The sequence below is a fragment of the Sebastes fasciatus genome, chromosome 7 (genome assembly GCF_043250625.1).
Source record: "Sebastes fasciatus isolate fSebFas1 chromosome 7, fSebFas1.pri, whole genome shotgun sequence".
Taxonomy (NCBI): Eukaryota; Metazoa; Chordata; class Actinopteri; order Perciformes; family Sebastidae; genus Sebastes; species Sebastes fasciatus.
The window spans coordinates 2,540,770-2,559,389 of NC_133801.1; the positions used below are offsets into that span (position 1 = coordinate 2,540,770).

General features: G+C 36.4%; 1 protein-coding gene across 3 annotated transcripts; it reads left to right on the plus strand.

Annotated features, from left to right (window-relative positions):
- Window positions 1-1,100: 1,100 nt before the first annotated feature.
- On the plus strand, window positions 1,101-17,983 carry LOC141771091 (synaptosomal-associated protein 25). 3 transcript variants are annotated; one of them, XM_074641019.1, is made up of 8 exons: window positions 1,101-1,250; window positions 5,040-5,257; window positions 8,000-8,041; window positions 8,839-8,887; window positions 10,193-10,310; window positions 15,364-15,510; window positions 15,695-15,839; window positions 17,474-17,983. In XM_074641019.1, exons 2-8 carry the CDS (start codon window positions 5,186-5,188, stop codon window positions 17,537-17,539), a joined length of 639 nt encoding a protein of 212 aa, XP_074497120.1. In that variant the 5' UTR covers window positions 1,101-1,250; window positions 5,040-5,185; the 3' UTR covers window positions 17,540-17,983. The 3 variants fall into 3 exon arrangements, with proteins under 3 accessions (XP_074497120.1, XP_074497118.1, XP_074497119.1); XM_074641017.1 differs by lacking the exon at window positions 10,193-10,310 and adding an exon at window positions 13,848-13,959 and having other exon boundaries at window positions 1,103-1,250; XM_074641018.1 differs by lacking the exons at window positions 1,101-1,250; window positions 10,193-10,310 and adding an exon at window positions 13,853-13,959 and having other exon boundaries at window positions 5,160-5,257.
- The last annotated feature ends 637 nt before the right edge of the window (window positions 17,984-18,620 follow it).

Genomic DNA, 18,620 nt, shown 5'->3' on the forward strand with positions numbered 1-18,620 from the left:
TATGTAGTAATTAAGGACTAAATTGTCCCAGTTTTTAGTTTATAAAAGTATACTTTTAAGTCTTTTTAAGTCTTTTTAAGTGTAAGAATACACAGCTAGTTTACATTTAAGTCTTATTTTCTACTGCAACTATACTATAAGTATACAGATAGTTTACTAGTTATATACCTGTAAGTGTATTACTCCAGTACTTCTTGGGATTAAATAGGCCCATTTTTAGTTTATAAAAGTACACTTTAAATATACTCTCAGTAAACTACTAGTTAAATCGTTTTTATACTACAAGTACGTAAGTATATCTAATTGATCAAAAGATTAAGAACAAGTATAAGCGAAGTATAGTTAGTCTTTTCTAAGTTCTTTTTGTTATTCCTGTAAATGGGCCAATAGTGTGTATATGGTATTTAGCATATAATGACCCAATATAACGTATTATTTTGATGTTTATGTCTGCTATAATACTCTTACTGAGTATAATATTCCTTTTAGTATTAGACTCACTGGTTAAAGAGAAGGAACATTGTATTTGTATGGTGAATGCGACCTTTTAAAGTATTTACTGTGATTTCTGTGATATTATTGTATGAACTTTCAGGAACAGTAATGCAAACAGCATGTTACTATGGACATAAATGCACGTTTCTCTGCTGCTAAACACGACTGCAAATTGTATGAAATTGTGTCTAAAACGTTTACTTATTTATTTTTTTAATTTTTAGTTTTAGTTTTAGGTATGTTAATTTTAATACTTATTTATTCTATCCTTTTTAATGCACTGATGGGAGCTGGGAGAAACAATATTTTGTTTCCTTCTGTGTATGCAAATACTGTGAAATAATACTAGTGAAATGACAATAAAGTGAATCTTGTCTGCTATAATACTCTTACTGAGTATAATATTCCTTTTTATATTAGACTCACTGGTTAAAGAGAAGGAACATTGTATTTTTTATGTTGAATGCGACCTTTTTAAAGTGTATATAATCCCATTTTACTGTGATTTCTGTCTGTGATATTATTATTGTGTGAACTTTCAGGTCGCTGTGGTGTGTTTGCTGAGGGACGGGGCGGGGCCGGTGTGGAGGAGGAGGAGGGGCGGTGCTGAGGAGAGAGACAGACAGAGAGAGACAGGCAGAGAGACAGAGATGCTGAGTAGGAGGAGGGACGACAACAGGAGCAACAACAGGTTTCTGTGGATGTTTTAAAGCCGGAAGATCTGCACAAAAAGTCTAAAGAAGAGCCGATGAAAGGTAGGAGGGCTGATTTCAGACTTTACTCATATTACAGAAATACATGAAGATGTTAAAGTAACTATAAAACCAACTGCTAGATAAGACTAGATATCGTCTTATATTTTGTATATGTGTTGTCTTTTCCTGGTTTTACAGGCTGCATTACAGTAAAGTGAAGTCATTTTTTGAACTTAGCAGTCATATCCACATTAGTGATGATTATTTATAAAAAAAAAATATATTTTCTAAATGTTTTAGTCGACCCTACAATATCGTCTCAGTATCGATATCGAGGTATTTGGTAAAAAAAATATTGTGATATTGGATTTTCTCCAAGGAACCTATCACAATACAAAATAAATAAATAAATTCTTTATTTTATTTTTTATTCTTTTATTTTTATTTATTTATCTATCTTTTTTTTAATCAATTTCCTTATATATTTACTCTTCTGTTTAATTTTCTCTTTTATTTATTTATGTATTTATTTTCATTAATTTTTAAATGAATTAATTTATTAATGCATTAATTTTTTATTTGATTTATTTTTGCAAATATTTATTTATCTATTTTTGCATTTATTTTTATTAATTTTTAATTAATTAATTAATTAATGTATGTATGTATTTTTATTTATTGATTTATTTTTGCAATTATTTATTTATTGATGTTTTGCATTTATTTTTTATTAATTTTATATAAATTTTTAAATGTATGTATTTATTTATATATTTATGTATTTATTTATTCATGCTTGGATTTTCCCTTTTCATTTCAAACCTTATTTACAAATAAATTATTTGAAAAAATAATAAAATTAAACACATAAATTAATAAAAGAGAGAATTTAACAGAAGAGTAAATAAATAAGGGAATTAATACAAAGATAAATAAATAAAACTGAAATATCAATTAATGACTATATTTATTTTCCGCTACATTTAATGACAGTGATTTATTTATTTATTTATTTTTGATTTTGGCAGCTTCCATCCTCCATAGCTCTAATGTCTCTCAGTGTAAACAGAACAATGAGTGTGTTCAACAGCAGATGGACAGATTTGTCTTCAATCATCTTTTATGTTCTTTAAATTCAGTAAATCTGCACATTTAAATATTTTAAAATATACAAGACTACCTGCTGAGTAATTCCCTCTTAATGTTAATGAACAAAATGCAGATATTGAAGTGTAAAATCAGTAAAAGCACCGTGTGTTTGAAAGTCAGTGGCCGTAGACTGTAGAGGCTTACACATGATCAGCAGTAGGAGCTGTGTGCCGTGAGGTGCGGTGCAGAGCGGTGTGCAGAGTACAGGTGACGTCACAATGAGCACCAGGTGGCAGGTAGGCTTCATTGTTTACTATCTGCTTGTTCACAGCAGTCTGACTGTTGACTTTGTGCCATGCTTCCTGACAAGATGGCGGTATATGCTTTTAACGTAGAGTTTGAGAGATGGGAGCTGTCATCTCACTGGTTGGATATTAAAAGCTCGCTGACCACAAACAAAGGTTAAAGTTGAACCTGATTTAACTGATTTTAATTTAGCTCGATAGAGTAACAACGGCTTGTGCTGCTGTCTTAAGCTGCAGTTTCTGTCGTGACTTTTACTGTAAGAAATCAATTATTTGACACAAAAACGGTCCGCCAGAGTCCGACATCAGAACTGCCTCCATAGCAACGGTCTGTTATACATAGCAACGGTCTGCTATAAAGAAATAACAGACCGTAGAACGCCGTGATTGACCAATCAGAATCGATTATTCAACAAGGCCAAGTAATAAAGAGGGAGAGTGACTTTGTTCTCTGCTCAGGTAGACATTACCCCTCTATATCTTTACATAGACAATAGTTGTTTGCTGTTATATTAATGATCTGGATATCGTTTTGAGAAACTTGAATGTGAACTGTTTTATTCTACTTTTTACCTTGATCGGCAACCAGGAAGTTGTTGCAGGACTTTGACGCTTAAAAAGTTGTCTGAGTCCTGGGGATTGCTTATTACTGCTTCATTTCTCCACTGGTTAGACTTAGGTCTGTTGGTTTCTCCTGTTGTAATATTTTACTATCAGCTCTCTAACTAGCTGGCATGCCTGGTGTGTCAACTGGTTGGTTGTCGGGAGAACCAGCGGCTCCTGGAAACCTACAATTACTGACATTCTCCGTCTGCAGCGACGCTAAACACCCACCAGAGTGCTAAACAGTCATTTACATTTTTCATAGCTGAGTCACAAAGTATTTTCAAGCTTGTTTTCTGAAGGTCCCATTGAATTTATATGATGATCTAACAAAACCAGCTCTGTATGTTATGAGGATTATTTCTTTGCGATCATGATAAAACTGTTTGAACTAGGGGTGTCGCGGTACACTGGTATCGACAATAAAACCATGATATCATGTTAATAGTGTGAGACTTCAATCACGCTCTTGTACAGTTATGGTTATCTCTCTCTCCACCTCCTTACAGTCATATTTAGAGTGTAATTAATTTTTCAAATGAGAGACAAAATGCACAATAACCTAAATTGAATATGAATTTGACTGATAGCATTATTATTATTTTCCAATTTTTTTTATAGATATCATTACTGTGAATTATTTTGGTCACCATAACCATGTCAGCTCTAGTTCAAACACAACTGTTCAATTAATTTTACTTACTTTCGAATGTAATATAATGTATTGAACATTTTTTATTAATCACAAGAAAATGAAAAAATAAATATTGTACATCATCTCTCTGACCTTGCACAGACCACAAAGTCTGAGTTTGGAAAATCTGGACTTATTTTTGTATAAATTACTATACTTTACAGTTTGGTAAACGTGGTCGACACCTGCTTAATTTTAATAAGACAAATTAAGAAAATAAATGACTCGATAAATAAATAAATAAATATGTCATTAAATGTAGCAAATATAATATTAAAATAAATGTAGCCATTAAAATAATTGATAAAATGTGACATAAATTCATATTTCTGTTATAATTTGCTTCTTTATTTAGTTGTCTTTGTATTAATTCCCTTATTTATTAACTCTTCTGTTTAATTTTCCCTTTTATTTATTTATTTATGTATTCATGTTTATTTATTTATTTTAATTTATTAATTTATTTATTTTTGCATTTATATTTATGTATTTATTTATTTTTACATTTATTTTTAAATGTATTTATTTATGTATGAATGTGCATTTATTTATTTATGCACAATTTTCTGTATTCTTTTCTTTATACATTTCGTTACACATTTCTTTATGCAATTCTCAACGTGTGTCATGGGGTCAGAGAATACAAATGCATACAGTTAAAAATAAATATAAATAAAAACATTGCATGAAATAAATACATAAATAAATAAGAGAGAGAATTTAACAGAAGAGTAAATAAATAAGGGAATTAATACAAAGGTAAATAAATAAACAAATTAATACAGAAATATCAATTTGTCACATTTTATCAATTGATTAATGGCTACATTTATTTTAATATTATTTTTCTTATATTTAATGACGACATATTTATTTATTTATCGAGTCATTTTTTTTTTATTGATTTCTTTTTTGTTTTGGCAGGTTCCGTCCTCCATACTACACAGGAACAAATCTGGACACATCTGATCAGCAGGCTGTACCACTATGTCTTTGTTGTTTTATTGTTTATATTTAATATATAGTATTGAGAGGATTATCATGGTGAAATAAAGTAAATTTAACTGTAATGAACTGTTGTCTGTCTGCCAGCCCGTCTCTCTGGTCGATTCTGTTGTCAGTCATTATAAATAATCACGGTGTCTCTCTGCTCTCCAGGTGCAAAAACCACCTGATGCTGCAGCCTAATCTGGTCACCTGGGACTGAACACACACACACACACGCACACACACACACACACACACACACACGCACGCGCACACACACGCACACACACACACACACAGAAGGACGGACGGCCAACATGGCGTCAGACCCGCCCATCTTGACAGAGCAGCAGGAGCTGCAGAGGAGAGCCAATCAGGTCACAGATGAGGTAAAGAAATGGATATATTCTAGATCATCTAGAAGGCTTCCCCAACTAATATGCTTCATTAAATATTATATATAAAATGTGTTAAGAGAGTTTTAATACCATGTCAACAGACAGACCGGCCGATGATCCATGAACTGGAAGCAGTACAGAACGTTACTGAACCGAATCGAATCTAACCTCCAGTACTCCACGTAGATTATAAACGCTTGAGTATAAAAACGAGTCATTGAAATCGGTTGAGGAAATGGAGACGTTATCGGGCTTTTTATCCAGAAAATCCAGGCCTGACCTCCCCAATATGGCGGCGACGCTGACGCACGATCCAAATGCCAATGTGGCATCTAACCTACGTATATCTATCTATCTATGGGCGTGATGATGTTTAGTAGTCTCATTTAACCACTTGTTAGCAACTGCCTATTTTAAGACACGTAAAAGCTTCAAAATTCCCAAGTGGGATATTTACTGACGTATTTTATATCGTAGAAGAAAACATTAAAATCTCTTCAGCTTGTGTTAACACAGACCTTATTACAGACATCGAACTAAAAACCCATTGACAAGAAGTGCCGAAATACTGACTCATTCTCGGGTTTTAGGACAGAACTTTATACACAAGGTAGTGTTTTTATTTTTTACTCATTTGTTATGCGTTCGAAATAAATAAAATAAATAAAATAACAAAATAAATAAAATAAATAAAATAAATAAAATAAATAAAATAACAAAATAAATAAAATAAATAAAATAAATAAAATAAATAAAATAAATAAAATAAATAAATCTAAAATACACAAAATGTGGAACAGCACACAGAAGAGACGGGACGTGTCATTATGAGCTACAGAGAGCAGTGCTCTGCCTGAGGGGAGTGTCCCTTTAAGGACACCTGACTCACCTGGTTGCCATAGAGACGGCTGGTCTCCCAGTGCCACTATCTGCAGAGAGACATCAGGCATGGATGAGCTCACACACACACACACACACACACCATGGGGTTTAGAGGCTACTGCAGGTCAAAGCCATTTGTCACCTCGTCATCCCCTCGGTCCTCACGGTTCTCAGTGGGGAAGTCCCCAGGGATTAACATGATATTTACACAATACACACACACACACACACACACACACACACACACACTCACACACACACACACAGCAAGCGGCGGAAAGACCGGAGAGAGAATAATTAGTGTGTGTGTGTGAGAGCACAGTGTAAACACAGCTCATCGTTTCTGCTGTGTGTTGACTTTCTTAAGGTTTATATGGAGGTTGGAACCTGCCACAATAAAATAAATAAATCAATAAATATAATAAGTAGTATGATGATGAACTGTGATGGAGAGAACGGGTTTGGCGGCGTGTCCGATGACAGGGTGCATCTGTCCCGTTTCCGGCGGCATCGGCCTGGAGGTTCCGACTGTGAACGAGCTAAACTTCGGGGAGGAGACTGGCGGTGGGACGGCACAAAGAAATGTGTAAAGAAAAGAATACATAAATAAATAAGTTTGGGGAGATAAATAAAGAATGAATAAATAAATGCATAAATACATAAATAAATACATACATTTAAAAATAAATATAATATAAATAAAAAATAAATAAATGCAAAAATAAATAAATACATTTAAAGAAATAATAAAATGCATAAAGAAATGTAAAAATAAATGTGTAAAGAAAAGAATGCAGAAATAAATTTAGTTTGGGGAAAGAAATAAGGGGTGAAATAAAAAGGGAAAATTGTACAGAAATAAATAAATACATACATTTCAAAAATATATATAAAATAAATAAAAAATTTAATTCAGAAATAAGTAAATAAATGCTAAAATAAATGAAATATAAATGCATATAGAAATTAATTAATTTAAAAATGTATTAAAAAATAAATACATAAATAAATAAAAGGCAAAATGAAACAGAAGAGTAAACAAAAAAGGGAATTAATACAAAGATAAATAAATAATGAAGCAAAATAAAACGGAAAACTCAATATATGTCGCATTTTATCAATTACTTAATGTCTACATTTATTTTTAATATTATTTTTGCTACATCTCATGACTTATTTATTTATTTATCTATTTATCTATTTATCTATTTATCTATTTATCTATTTATCTATTTATCTATTTATCTATTCATCTATTTATTTATCGAGTCATTTATTTATTTATTGATTATTATTTTTTTATTTTGGCAGGTTCTGTCTTCCATAGATCAGGGCAAAAAAGCAGTTAAAGGTCCAATCTGTATATTTTTGACTATATACCTACAGTGTATATAAATTATATGTCTGTTCACATAAACAAAACTTTTATATAATAATGTTTTGTGTATTAATCAGTCAATCATAATTTACTCCTTTAAAAAAACAAACTGCATCAAAAAAATGTTAACGACCTGTCAATCATTTTGGGAATAATAGACTAACTTTTAGGCAACACTATATTTTATAGGTCTGCTATTTCCTAATGATATCCTTGGGAAAAAAAACATTATATTTGGTACAAATTATGGGGGAAAGACAAGATGAAAGATAATTTGTTGTGTTTAGTTTAAAAAGCGTTTCCAGGGGAATTTACTTCAAATAATTCTCAATTTAAACGCAACTGAACATCCATTCATGACGATTATTATGTAAAACTTAATTTCTTATATCTGCAGAATTATATGCTTACCTGTAGATAAATTCAGCTGACTATATATCACATGTTGAAGCACCCATTTTTGTGTCTTTCAGTCCCTGGAGAGCACAAGACGGATGATGCAGCTGGTTGAAGAGGTACACACATAAACACACATATATACACGTATACATATACAGTATATATATATATCCAGTATTGGTACGTGTCCACATCCTCCGTCCATTCCACGTTTCCCATTCATCGTCTGTGTAAGCAGCCGTGCAATGCATTCTAGTAGCGTGGCGGCACGCTTCGAGAGACGGGGCGTCACGTTGGCCGCTCCTCATCTGCATAAAGTTGAGGTCTAGTCTACTTTATGCAAATCACGGGCGTCTGACGCGATTCGCCACCTCTGGAAACTCCAGAGAAACTCCCTTTTAAACTAACCGTTGTCAATCTAAAATACAGACTCAGCAACTGCAGGGATTATTTCTTGCATAAAATGTTTTCAGAAACACATTTCAATTAACTATTTCAGCCCACGGAGGGAAAGTGTTCATCAATCAGGTGTCTAGTAGCAGCCTGTCAAGCGTCCAATGCTGGGAAGCGCAAACAAAGGACTGTTCCCCGCCTTTTCATTTTGAACGGCCAATGAGGAAACTCCAACACTCGGCCGACCAATCGTGTAACTTCATCACTCAGTGACAGACATTTGTGTTTGAGAGCCGGCCCTCTGCGATCCAGCCCAAAAAAACAAACATTACTGCTATTCATATTGTCATTCAGGTAGCCAGAAATCAGTCTGAACTTGCTGCAGAGAGACAATCATCACATGACAGTCATATATTGATCTATCTGCAAGCTGATTTTCACACATATGAAGTGAAGCCAATGGCTGCCTGGAAGCCATAACAGTATTAGTATTTATGTGTTTATGTGCTCCTTCCTGCAGAGTAAAGATGCTGGGATCAGAGCTGTGGTTATGCTGGATGAACAAGGAGGTAATCAGTTCTGTTTGATCACTTACATTTGTTTTAGCCTTGATCAATGTGTTCTCAACTGTAAAATAGAAATGTTTTCCAAGAAAGAAGGTCAGGAGTTTTTACTCCAATATTTTATTATTTACTTTCCAGCCCAGTCTCACGACAGCTCGTGAAATAGACACAAATTAAATTTTTTTTTCATGATGGTCTGCACAAAATCAATTTGTATGTAATCCACGTAATGTGAACCAGGAAGTATGAAGAGCGGCGAACGCTGCGGAACGAGGAGGTCGGGATGAATGGGTTATGTTACAGAACTTCCGAAGTTTTTATAACCCAAAACTGCGACCTTTTCCTAAAACTATATGGTAGTTTTTGTCACGTTACTTCCGTACTTAAGTTACGGCACTTCCGGTGTTATTATAACTCAAACCTCAACCTTTTCCTAAAGCTAACTAAGTAGTTTTTGTCACATAACTTCTGTACTTAGGTTACGGCACTTCCGGAGACTTTATAACCAGAACCGCGACCTTTTCCTAAAAACTATTACGTTGTTTTTGTCACGTAACTTCCGTACTTAAGTTACGTCATTTTCTGAGTTATTATAACTCAAACCACGATCATTTCCTAAAGCTAACTAAGTAGTTTTTTTCACGTAACTTCCGTACTTAAGTTACGCCATTTTCGGAGTCACAGTATTATAATCCATATAATCCAAACTGCGATCTTTTCCTAAACCTAACTATGTTGATCTATGTACCGAACTAAGTAGTTTTATTTTGAAAAGACTGGAGCAGAAATTGACACGTGCTTCACGTGTTTCTGGACATTCATAGTAAAACGCACAAAAAAATATGTTGAAATCACGAAAAATGTTGTGACTACTTCACGAACTGTCGTGAGACTGTGTTGAACTTTCGTCTCTGTGTTCTGTGACGTTTGTTTTTAACCCAGTTTAGCACAAATACAGGAAGCTGGACAGACTGCTGTGCTGTCCAACAACTTCACAGCTGTCCTCTTTAAACCTCTGGTGTGTTTTCAGTGGTGGTTTTAACAAGGATTGACACAGATTGTTATTGTGCTGTATATAATGTCATATAATGGTGAATTTGCAGATTCTTTACCAGTCAGTCCACTGAGAGAGCTCTCAGTTAGTCCACATACATGTTGTATGAAACCTTTGAACACGATGTTTGAGACCTACTCAACGACATCCTGAGCTTTGATTTATGAGGATTGTCTGAACGTGTCGTTGACCAATCAGATCAGTCGGTTAAAACCCATCTGTTGCATAAAACACCATAAAACTCCTGTTCCTAACAGAGCAGTTGGAGCGTATTGAGGAAGGCATGGACTCCGTCAACCGGGACATGAGAGAGGCCGAGAAGAACCTCACAGACATGGCCCAGTGCTGTGGTCTGTGTATCTGGCCAATCAGGAAGTAGGTCTTGGTTTCCGGGATCCACACCTTCACCCACCCGGTGGCCTTAAAAAGAAACATACTGGTGCCCAGTTCCATTAAATTAACTTAAAATAAGGCTTTTAATTGGAATATGGTTCCACAATAAGAACACTCATCCATCCATCCACCCATCCATCCATCCATCCACCCATCCACCCATCCACCCATCCACCCATCCATCCATCCACCCATCCATCCATCCATCCACCCATCCATCCATCCATCCACCCATCCATCCATCCATCCACCCATCCACCCATCCATCCATCCACCCATCCACCCATCCACCCATCCATCCATCCACCCATCCACCCACCCATCCATCCATCCATCCACCCATCCATCCATCCATCCATCCATCCATCCATCCATCCATCCATCCATCCATCCATCCATCCATCCATCCATCCATCCATCCACCCATCCATCCATCCATCCATCCATCCACCCATCCATCCATCCATCCATCCATCCATCCATCCACCCATCCATCCATCCATCCATCCACCCATCCACCCATCCACCCATCCATCCATCCACCCATCCATCCATCCATCCATCCATCCACCCATCCACCCATCCATCCATCCACCCATCCATCCATCCATCCATCCATCCATCCATCCATCCATCCATCCATCCATCCATCCATCCAACAATTTTCCATGCCAGCTTATCCGTATATAGACGTATAGTTTATGCTGCTTTAACGCCTCCCAGTGTTACTCTTCTACGCTGTTAATTTAGTCAACGAGGGCTGAAGTTACTTGCCAAACTACCTTCTGCCAAACGTTGTGCTTTCAGTCATTTTTGCACGACTTCTTTAGACTTTTCTTTATTCCGCAATGACCCCTCGAGGAGGTATATACTGTTTAGACGTAGTTACACATGTAAGAAAAAAACCTGAAATAAAATAAGTGCACAGCGACATAGATAAATACATAAATATATATATACAGTTATAATTATTCACAAACACACCCAATAGCTACTTCACTGTAACCAATATTATTTTAACAAACATGCTAGATTGGTTAACTCTTTGATATTTTTAGTGTTTAACACGTGTTGGGAACGTTGGGACTCATGCAACAACCTTTTTGTATTCTTTTTTTTAACTTTCTCTTCCTTTTTTCACACCGTGGGCTCGTAGGAGTGACCCCTAATGCTCCTAACGTCAGATAACTGTGTAAATGACCTGCGTAAACAATGATGAATGACACCTGTGCGTAAATGAGCGTAGTTCAAAGTAATGAAATATACAGTCAAGGGTTGTCAGTTGATTAAAATATTTAATTGTGATAATTCTCAAATTAATCTCACCTTTTTTTTTATCTGTTTAAAATGTACCTTAAAGGGAGATTTATCAAGTATTTAATACTCTTATCAACATGGGAGTGGACAAATATGCTGCTTTATGCAAAATGTATGTATATATTTATTATTGTAAATCAATTAACAACACAAAACAATGACAGATATTGTCCAGAAACCCTCACAGGTACTGCATTTAGCATAACTGTCATGGCCATAATTGAAAATGGCCATGACAGTTTTTCCTCGCCAAAATTTAGTGTAAGTTTAGAGCGTTATTTAACCTCCTTCACGACAAGCTGGTATGACACGGTTGGTACCGATGGATTCTTTAGGTTTTCTAGATTTATATATTGCTAGTTTAAAGGGACTATTTTTATCTTTCAGAAATGCTTCTTAACAGCGACACCTGTGGCCGTGAAATCAACGAAAGTCAGCGTCGGGCTCGCGCTTGTGCTCGCTCTAAATAGACATGAAGGAGCATCGCTCAAAACAGTGAGGCGACACACGTCAGCTAAAACCATAATATCACTCTATATTTCAGCTGCTTGGCAGTAATGTTAGCTGACCAGACGAAGGTCTCTCCATGAATCAATGCTGATACTGTGTTGGCTTCTCCGGGCTCTGCAGCGAGAAACTCGTCTCTCTCCGCCCGCAGCTATAGTGAACAGGGGAGACAACGGCACCCGGTCGGTAACGAGACGGTAGCGTTTCTCTCTGAAGAGCCCCGTCACTTCACAAGACACGGAAAACCTCTGTTGGTCTGGAGGAGCTGCAGCAGTTATTTCTGCACAAACGCCCACTGTGCATTCACTAGATATTCTCAGAGCTAAACTAACTCTTCTGCAGTGTGCAGTGAGCGCGCGTTCACGTCTGGAGGTGGAGCGAGTACGCAAGAACGCGTGCGCTGTCTGAGTGAAGGCAAGCAGGCAGAGGAGGAGAGACGGCGGCTACACGCGAGCACGCATATGCGAGCGCGCATGTGTCCCGACCCGGTACATTTATACGCTTATAAAGTTACAAACAGTCCCTTTAAGTGCAAAACTTTGGATAACAGCAGAGTAACTGCACATGACTCCTTCGACAGGTCTGGACCATCGTAAATTGTGTTCGCACCTAAGAGAAAAATTGGTGAATGCGACAAGTTCTCCTAAATCACTCGTAAAAGCCACTCCAGAACGAATCTATTGGTTAGAGTGGTTCGTGCACGAGGCCCAATGTCATGTTAAATACATCTTCTTTGAGATTATGGCACCATTATCAAATCGTTTCTGGAACACGTTACTGTAAACACAGTTCAGAATAACTTTTTTTGGGGGGGAGGGGCACCACTCTTTAAATGCACCAAAAAATCTGTCTACACATGTTTACAATTCTATCCAAGTCATATCTCCCGTATTGCAAATATCGAGGAGTTTCATTCTGCATAAACATTATTCATTCCAAAAACTGATGGAGAGAGCATGATGGAACTGGGCACTGAGGTCAGGGTGCAAACAGCCGGCACAATGTGGCACAGCTCGGCCTAGCTTGGCACAGCTCGGCCTAGCTTGGCACAGCTCGGCACAGCTCGGCACAGCTCAGCCCCGTTTGTTAGTGGTATTTATCATTTGTTTGTTATAGTTTTGGGCGTCTCGTGTTCAGTCGCTGGTGGCTGGTTTTTCAGTTCAGCTCTGGGGCTTTTAGCAAATAGTTGGTGATTTTGTTTTGCATTCCTCCTCCGCTCCCCTCCTCCATCCTTTCCTCAATCCTCTCCCTCCATCCTCTCCTCCATCCTCTCCTACAACCTCTCCTCCATCCTCCTCTTCCTCCATCCTCCTTCTCCATGTTCTTCCTCTCCTCCTGCCTCCTCCTCCATCCTCCTCTTCCTCCATCCTTCTTCTCCATGTCCTTCCTTTCTTCCTCTCTTCCTGCCGACTCCTCCATCCTCCTCTTCCTCCATCCTCATTCTCCATGTTCTTCCTCTCCTCCTGCCTACTCCTCCATCCTCCTCTTCCTCCATCCTCCTTCTCCATGTCTTTCCTTTCCTCCTCTCCTCCATCCTTGTCTTCCTCCCTCCTCCTTCTCCATGTCCTTCCTTTCTTCCTCTCCTCCTGCCTACTCCTCCATCCTCCTCTTCCTCCCTCCTCCTTCTCCACCTCCTTCCTTTCTTCCTCTCCTCCTGCCTCCTCCTCCTCCCCCCTCCTCCGTCTCCTCTCATAGAGCAGTTGGAGCGTATAGAGGAGGGCTTGGATCAGATCAACTCTGATATGAAGGAGGCCGAGAAAAACCTGACTGACCTCGGCAAGTGCTGTGGCCTCTGCTCCTGTGATAAGTAGGTGGAGGTGTGTGTGTGTGTGCGTGCGTGCATATGTGTGTGTGCGTGTGTGTTCGACTACTACACATCATTCTGAGGTAAGTATGTTGTGATTCCTCCAGAAGATATCAGTCAACTTTCTGTTAAAATAGTGATTTAGAATGAAAACATTTCCATCCAGTTTGTTTGATTTCATTCAGTGGTAGTTCATGAGACCGTGCACATTGCACACGGATAATGTGCGTTGAGAAATACACGCATTAATGTGTCGGCAAACCCTAGTTTTCATACTTTGACAATTAGTTGCTTTAGCTTTCTTTTGTTGCCAGCTTGCTTTGCTGCTGTGTGGATGTTCAGCTGTTTAGATATCATCTTACAACATGTTTGTCAGCTTTACTGTCTAAATGGACCACTACACTGTACTCCTTGTTGCATGTTTGAGAAACAAAGCCAATAAAATAATGCCGACTGTACTGCAGCCGTAGGACCGGTATGGGTGTATGGAGGACGGAACCTGCCAAAATAAAACAATAAATAAATAAATGACTCAATAAATAAATAAATAAATCTGTCATTAAATGTAGCAAAAATAATATTAAAAATAAATGTAGCCATTAATTAATTGATAAAATGTGACATAAATTGCCTCTTTATTTTATTTATCTTTGTATTAATTCCATTATTTATTTCCCCTTTTTCATTCATATATTTTATTTTTTAATTAATTAATTAATTTTTGTATTTATTTTGTATTTATCTATTTATGCATTTATTTTTTTAATTCATTATTTATTTATTTATTTATAAATTTTCCCTTTGCATTTCACCCTTTATTTGTTTACCCAAACTTATTAAAATGTACAAATTTATTTCTGTATTCTTTCCTTTATGCATTTATTTTCACAATTTTTTTTTTCTCATTTCTTTATGCATTTTTGCTTTATTATGCAAATGAGGGGGCTGTCTCTCAATGTGTGTCATGCGGTCAGAGCATACAAATAAATACAATTAAAAAGAAATATTAAAAAAGACATAAATAAATAAAAAAGAAATGCAAAAATAAATAAATACATTTAAAAATTAATTTAAAAAATACTTAAATAAATAAAAGGGGAAATTAAACAGAAGAGTAAATAAATAAGGGAATTAATACAAAGATTAATAAATAAAGGAGCTAATTAAAACAGAAATATCAATTTTTTCCACATTTTATCAATTAATTAATGGCTAAATGTATTTATTTTTTGCTACATTTAAAGACATATTTATTTATTTATCAAGTCATTTATTTATTTAATGATTTATTTTTTTATTTTGGCAGGTTCCGTCCTCCATATGGTGCAGTGTGGTTCTTGTGCATCACATTAAACAGGCTGAACTCACAATAAAAAGATAAGATCATAAGGTCATTCTCTCTCTCAGACTGAAGGCCTTTGAGGAGAGCGGGGCGTACAAGGCGGTTTGGGGTGGAGGCTCCGGTCAGGATGGCGTCGTGTCCAATCAGCCGCCGTCGTCTCGAGTCGTCGATGAGAGAGAGCAAATGATCATGAGCGGAGGACACATACGGAGGTAGAGAGAGAGTTTAATGATGTTATTGTAGGTTGTGTATTGTGTTGGGAGAGGCAGCTGTGTAATGTAATGTAATACCACCAGTCATCAGTCATACAGGCAGCTGGCCAAACACAGCACGTCATCACAACACAGCACGTCATCACAAACACACACTCACACTCTTCCCGCCGCTCTGTCTCAGGGTGACTAACGACGCCCGTGAGGACGAGATGGAGGAGAACCTGACTCACGTCGGCAGCATCATCGGAAATCTGAAGAGCATGGCGCTGGACATGGGCAACGAGATAGACACGCAGAACGTCCAGATCGAACGCATACAGGGAAAGGTACTGCTGCCACATTAATTACAAACGCTTCATGAGGTATCAGCAAACATCGCAGTATGTCACAGAACACCACATATCAACTAATATATAAACCAAAATCACAGCAGGCCACAAAAATTACCAAGTAGCATCAGATGGCACCAAATATTACCAGAATTATTTTCATCTAAATCTTAATTGACCTACTAGTCCAGAGGTCAGCAACCTCTCTTCAGCTCCTCTCCAGTGGCTCCCTGTGGAGTTTTAAAAATGGAAATGAAGAACTGTTCTTTGTTTACATTTTCATTTTTATTTATCATTGTTGTAGGTCTATGGTACGACGGTACGACGGAGTATTAGGGCCACATTGAGGAAAAATAATAAAATCTGAGCTTACGAGAATAAAGTCATAATATTACGAGAATAAAGTCATAATATTATAAAGTAGTAATTTTACGTGGTATTTTATTACGTGTTATTATGACTTTTTTCTCGTAATATTACGTCTTTTTTTCTCGTTAAGTTATGACTTTATTCTTGTAATATTACGACTTTTTTTCTCGTTAAGTTATGACTTTATTCTCGTAATATTACGACTTTTTTTCTCGTTAAGTTATGACTTTATTCTCGTAATATTACGACTTTTTTTTTCTCGTAAAGTTATGACTTTATTCTCGTAATATTACAATTTGTTTCTCGTTAAGTAATGACTTTATTCTCGTAATATTACAATTTGTTTCTCGTTAAGTAATGACTTTATTCTGTAAATCTCAGATGTTTTTCCCTCAACGTGGCCCTAATACTCCGTAGTTCATTTGCTCTTTGGCCCTCACTGCATTAGACTTATATTCTATATACTTACACTATAAACTGTGTTACCTTCATCACAATGATCAAATGTTTTGCGGCGTCAGACAGATTTCTTTTGTTTTTTTGCCGAAAATGGCTCTTTTGATAGTAAAGGTTGCTGACCCCTGGACTAGGGGAACATTTGTTTGCTGGAGTTATTAAACAAATACATTTATATAACCCAATCAGAAAAGAAACACCACCAAGACAAACAGTTTTATCAACTTAAATGAAAAAGAAAACATTTTTCATCAATCAAATATCTATACCCGCTTGTTCTGTGCAGGGCGGGGTTACAGTCACATTCAATTCACCTGCATATCACTGATTCCAGTGATAAAAGACAGCAGAAAGGTTTCTGCATGTCGACGTTGCTACATATACTGTATACACATTAGGGCTGTCAAAGTTAACGCAAATTCATATTAACACCACTGATTTCTTTAACGTGTTAACACAACTTGTACTTTAGGTTGTAGCTCGTTTTAAAGTTAGAGTGAAGATACTGGTATCATATGAAACTAGAAAACCTGATGAATCTGTTGGTACCAACCATGTCATACCATGTGAGAAAGAGAGAGATGAATGCAGCACACTTAACAATAACAATAATGATTTTTTTTAATATTTTAATAGAAGCTACACCTTAACATTTCTTTAATTTGGATTGCTGACATTGTAGGCTTTCACAACCTGCTTTGAGAAGACAGTATTTGATTAGCCAATGCAATAAAAAACAACTTTAATTTGAGAGACACAGAGAGCTCGTTTACATTTCCTGTTTCCCTTTTCCTCTCTCTCTGCAGGCTATCCTCAACGTGTCCCGCATCGACGCCGCCAACCAGAAAGCCAACAACCTCATGAAGCGATAGAAGGAGCGCGCTTCCATTTCTCTCTCTTTTTTCTCCCCTTACTTTCCAATTACTATCCGTCTGCATGCCGTGCCAAAGTGTTGCTGCTGTTATTCTCTCACACACGATTGCTGTGATATTCCTATAGTAGGGGTCAGCAACATTTACTATCAAAAGAGACATTTTAGGCAAAAAAAAACACCAAAATATTCCGTCTGGAGCCGCAAAACATGTGATCATTGGGATGAAGGTAACACAGTTTATAGTCTAAGTATATAGTATATAACTCTAATGCAGTGAGGGCCAAAGAGACAATGTACTACGAAGTATTAGGGCCACATTGAGGGAAAAAAACATCTGAGATTACCAGAATAAAGTCATAATATTACGAGAATAAAGCCATAACTTAACGAGAAAAAAAGTTGTAATATTACGAAAATAAAGTCATAACTTTGAGAAAAAAGTTGTAATATTATGAGAATAAAGTCATAACTTTACGAGAAAAAAAGTTGTAATATTATGAAAATAAAGTCATAACTTAACGAGAAAAAAAGTCGTAATATTACGAGAATAAAGTCATAACTTAACGAGAAAAAAAGTCGTAATATTACGAGAATAAAGTCATAACTTTACGAGAAAAAAGTCGGAATTTTACGAGAAAAGTCCTAACTTTACGAGAAAAAAAGAAAATAACACGTAAAATTACTACTTTATATATAAATATTTTATGACTTTATTCTCAAAATATTACAACTTTTTTTCTCGTAAACCTATGACTTTATTGTCGTAATATTATGACTTCATTCTCGTAATGTCAGATTAATTTTTTTCCCTCAATGTGGCCCTGATACTCGTAGTACTGTCGTACCATAGACCTACAACAATGATAAAGAAAAATGAAAATGTAAACAAAAAAACAGTTCTTCATTTCCATTTTTCAAACCTCCACAGGGAGCCACTGGAGAGGAGCTGAAGAGCTGCAGGTTGCTGACCCCTGGACTACTGCTGGTTTATAGGGGACAATACGTTTTCAGTTTTATCTCGCGTTCTTATTTCTTCTCATACTGGCCTGATAGTCTGATATGACGTCCTTTGTCCGATT

Coding starts and splice junctions, on each gene's coding strand:
- LOC141771091 (XM_074641019.1), top strand. CDS start 5,186: ATGGCGTCAGACCCGCCCATCTTGACAGAGCAGCAGGAGCTGCAGAGG. Junction 8,888..10,192: donor TATGCTGGATGAACAAGGAG/GTAATCAGTTCT, acceptor TGTTCCTAACAG/AGCAGTTGGAGCGTATTGAG. Junction 15,840..17,473: donor TCGAACGCATACAGGGAAAG/GTACTGCTGCCA, acceptor CTCTCTCTGCAG/GCTATCCTCAACGTGTCCCG.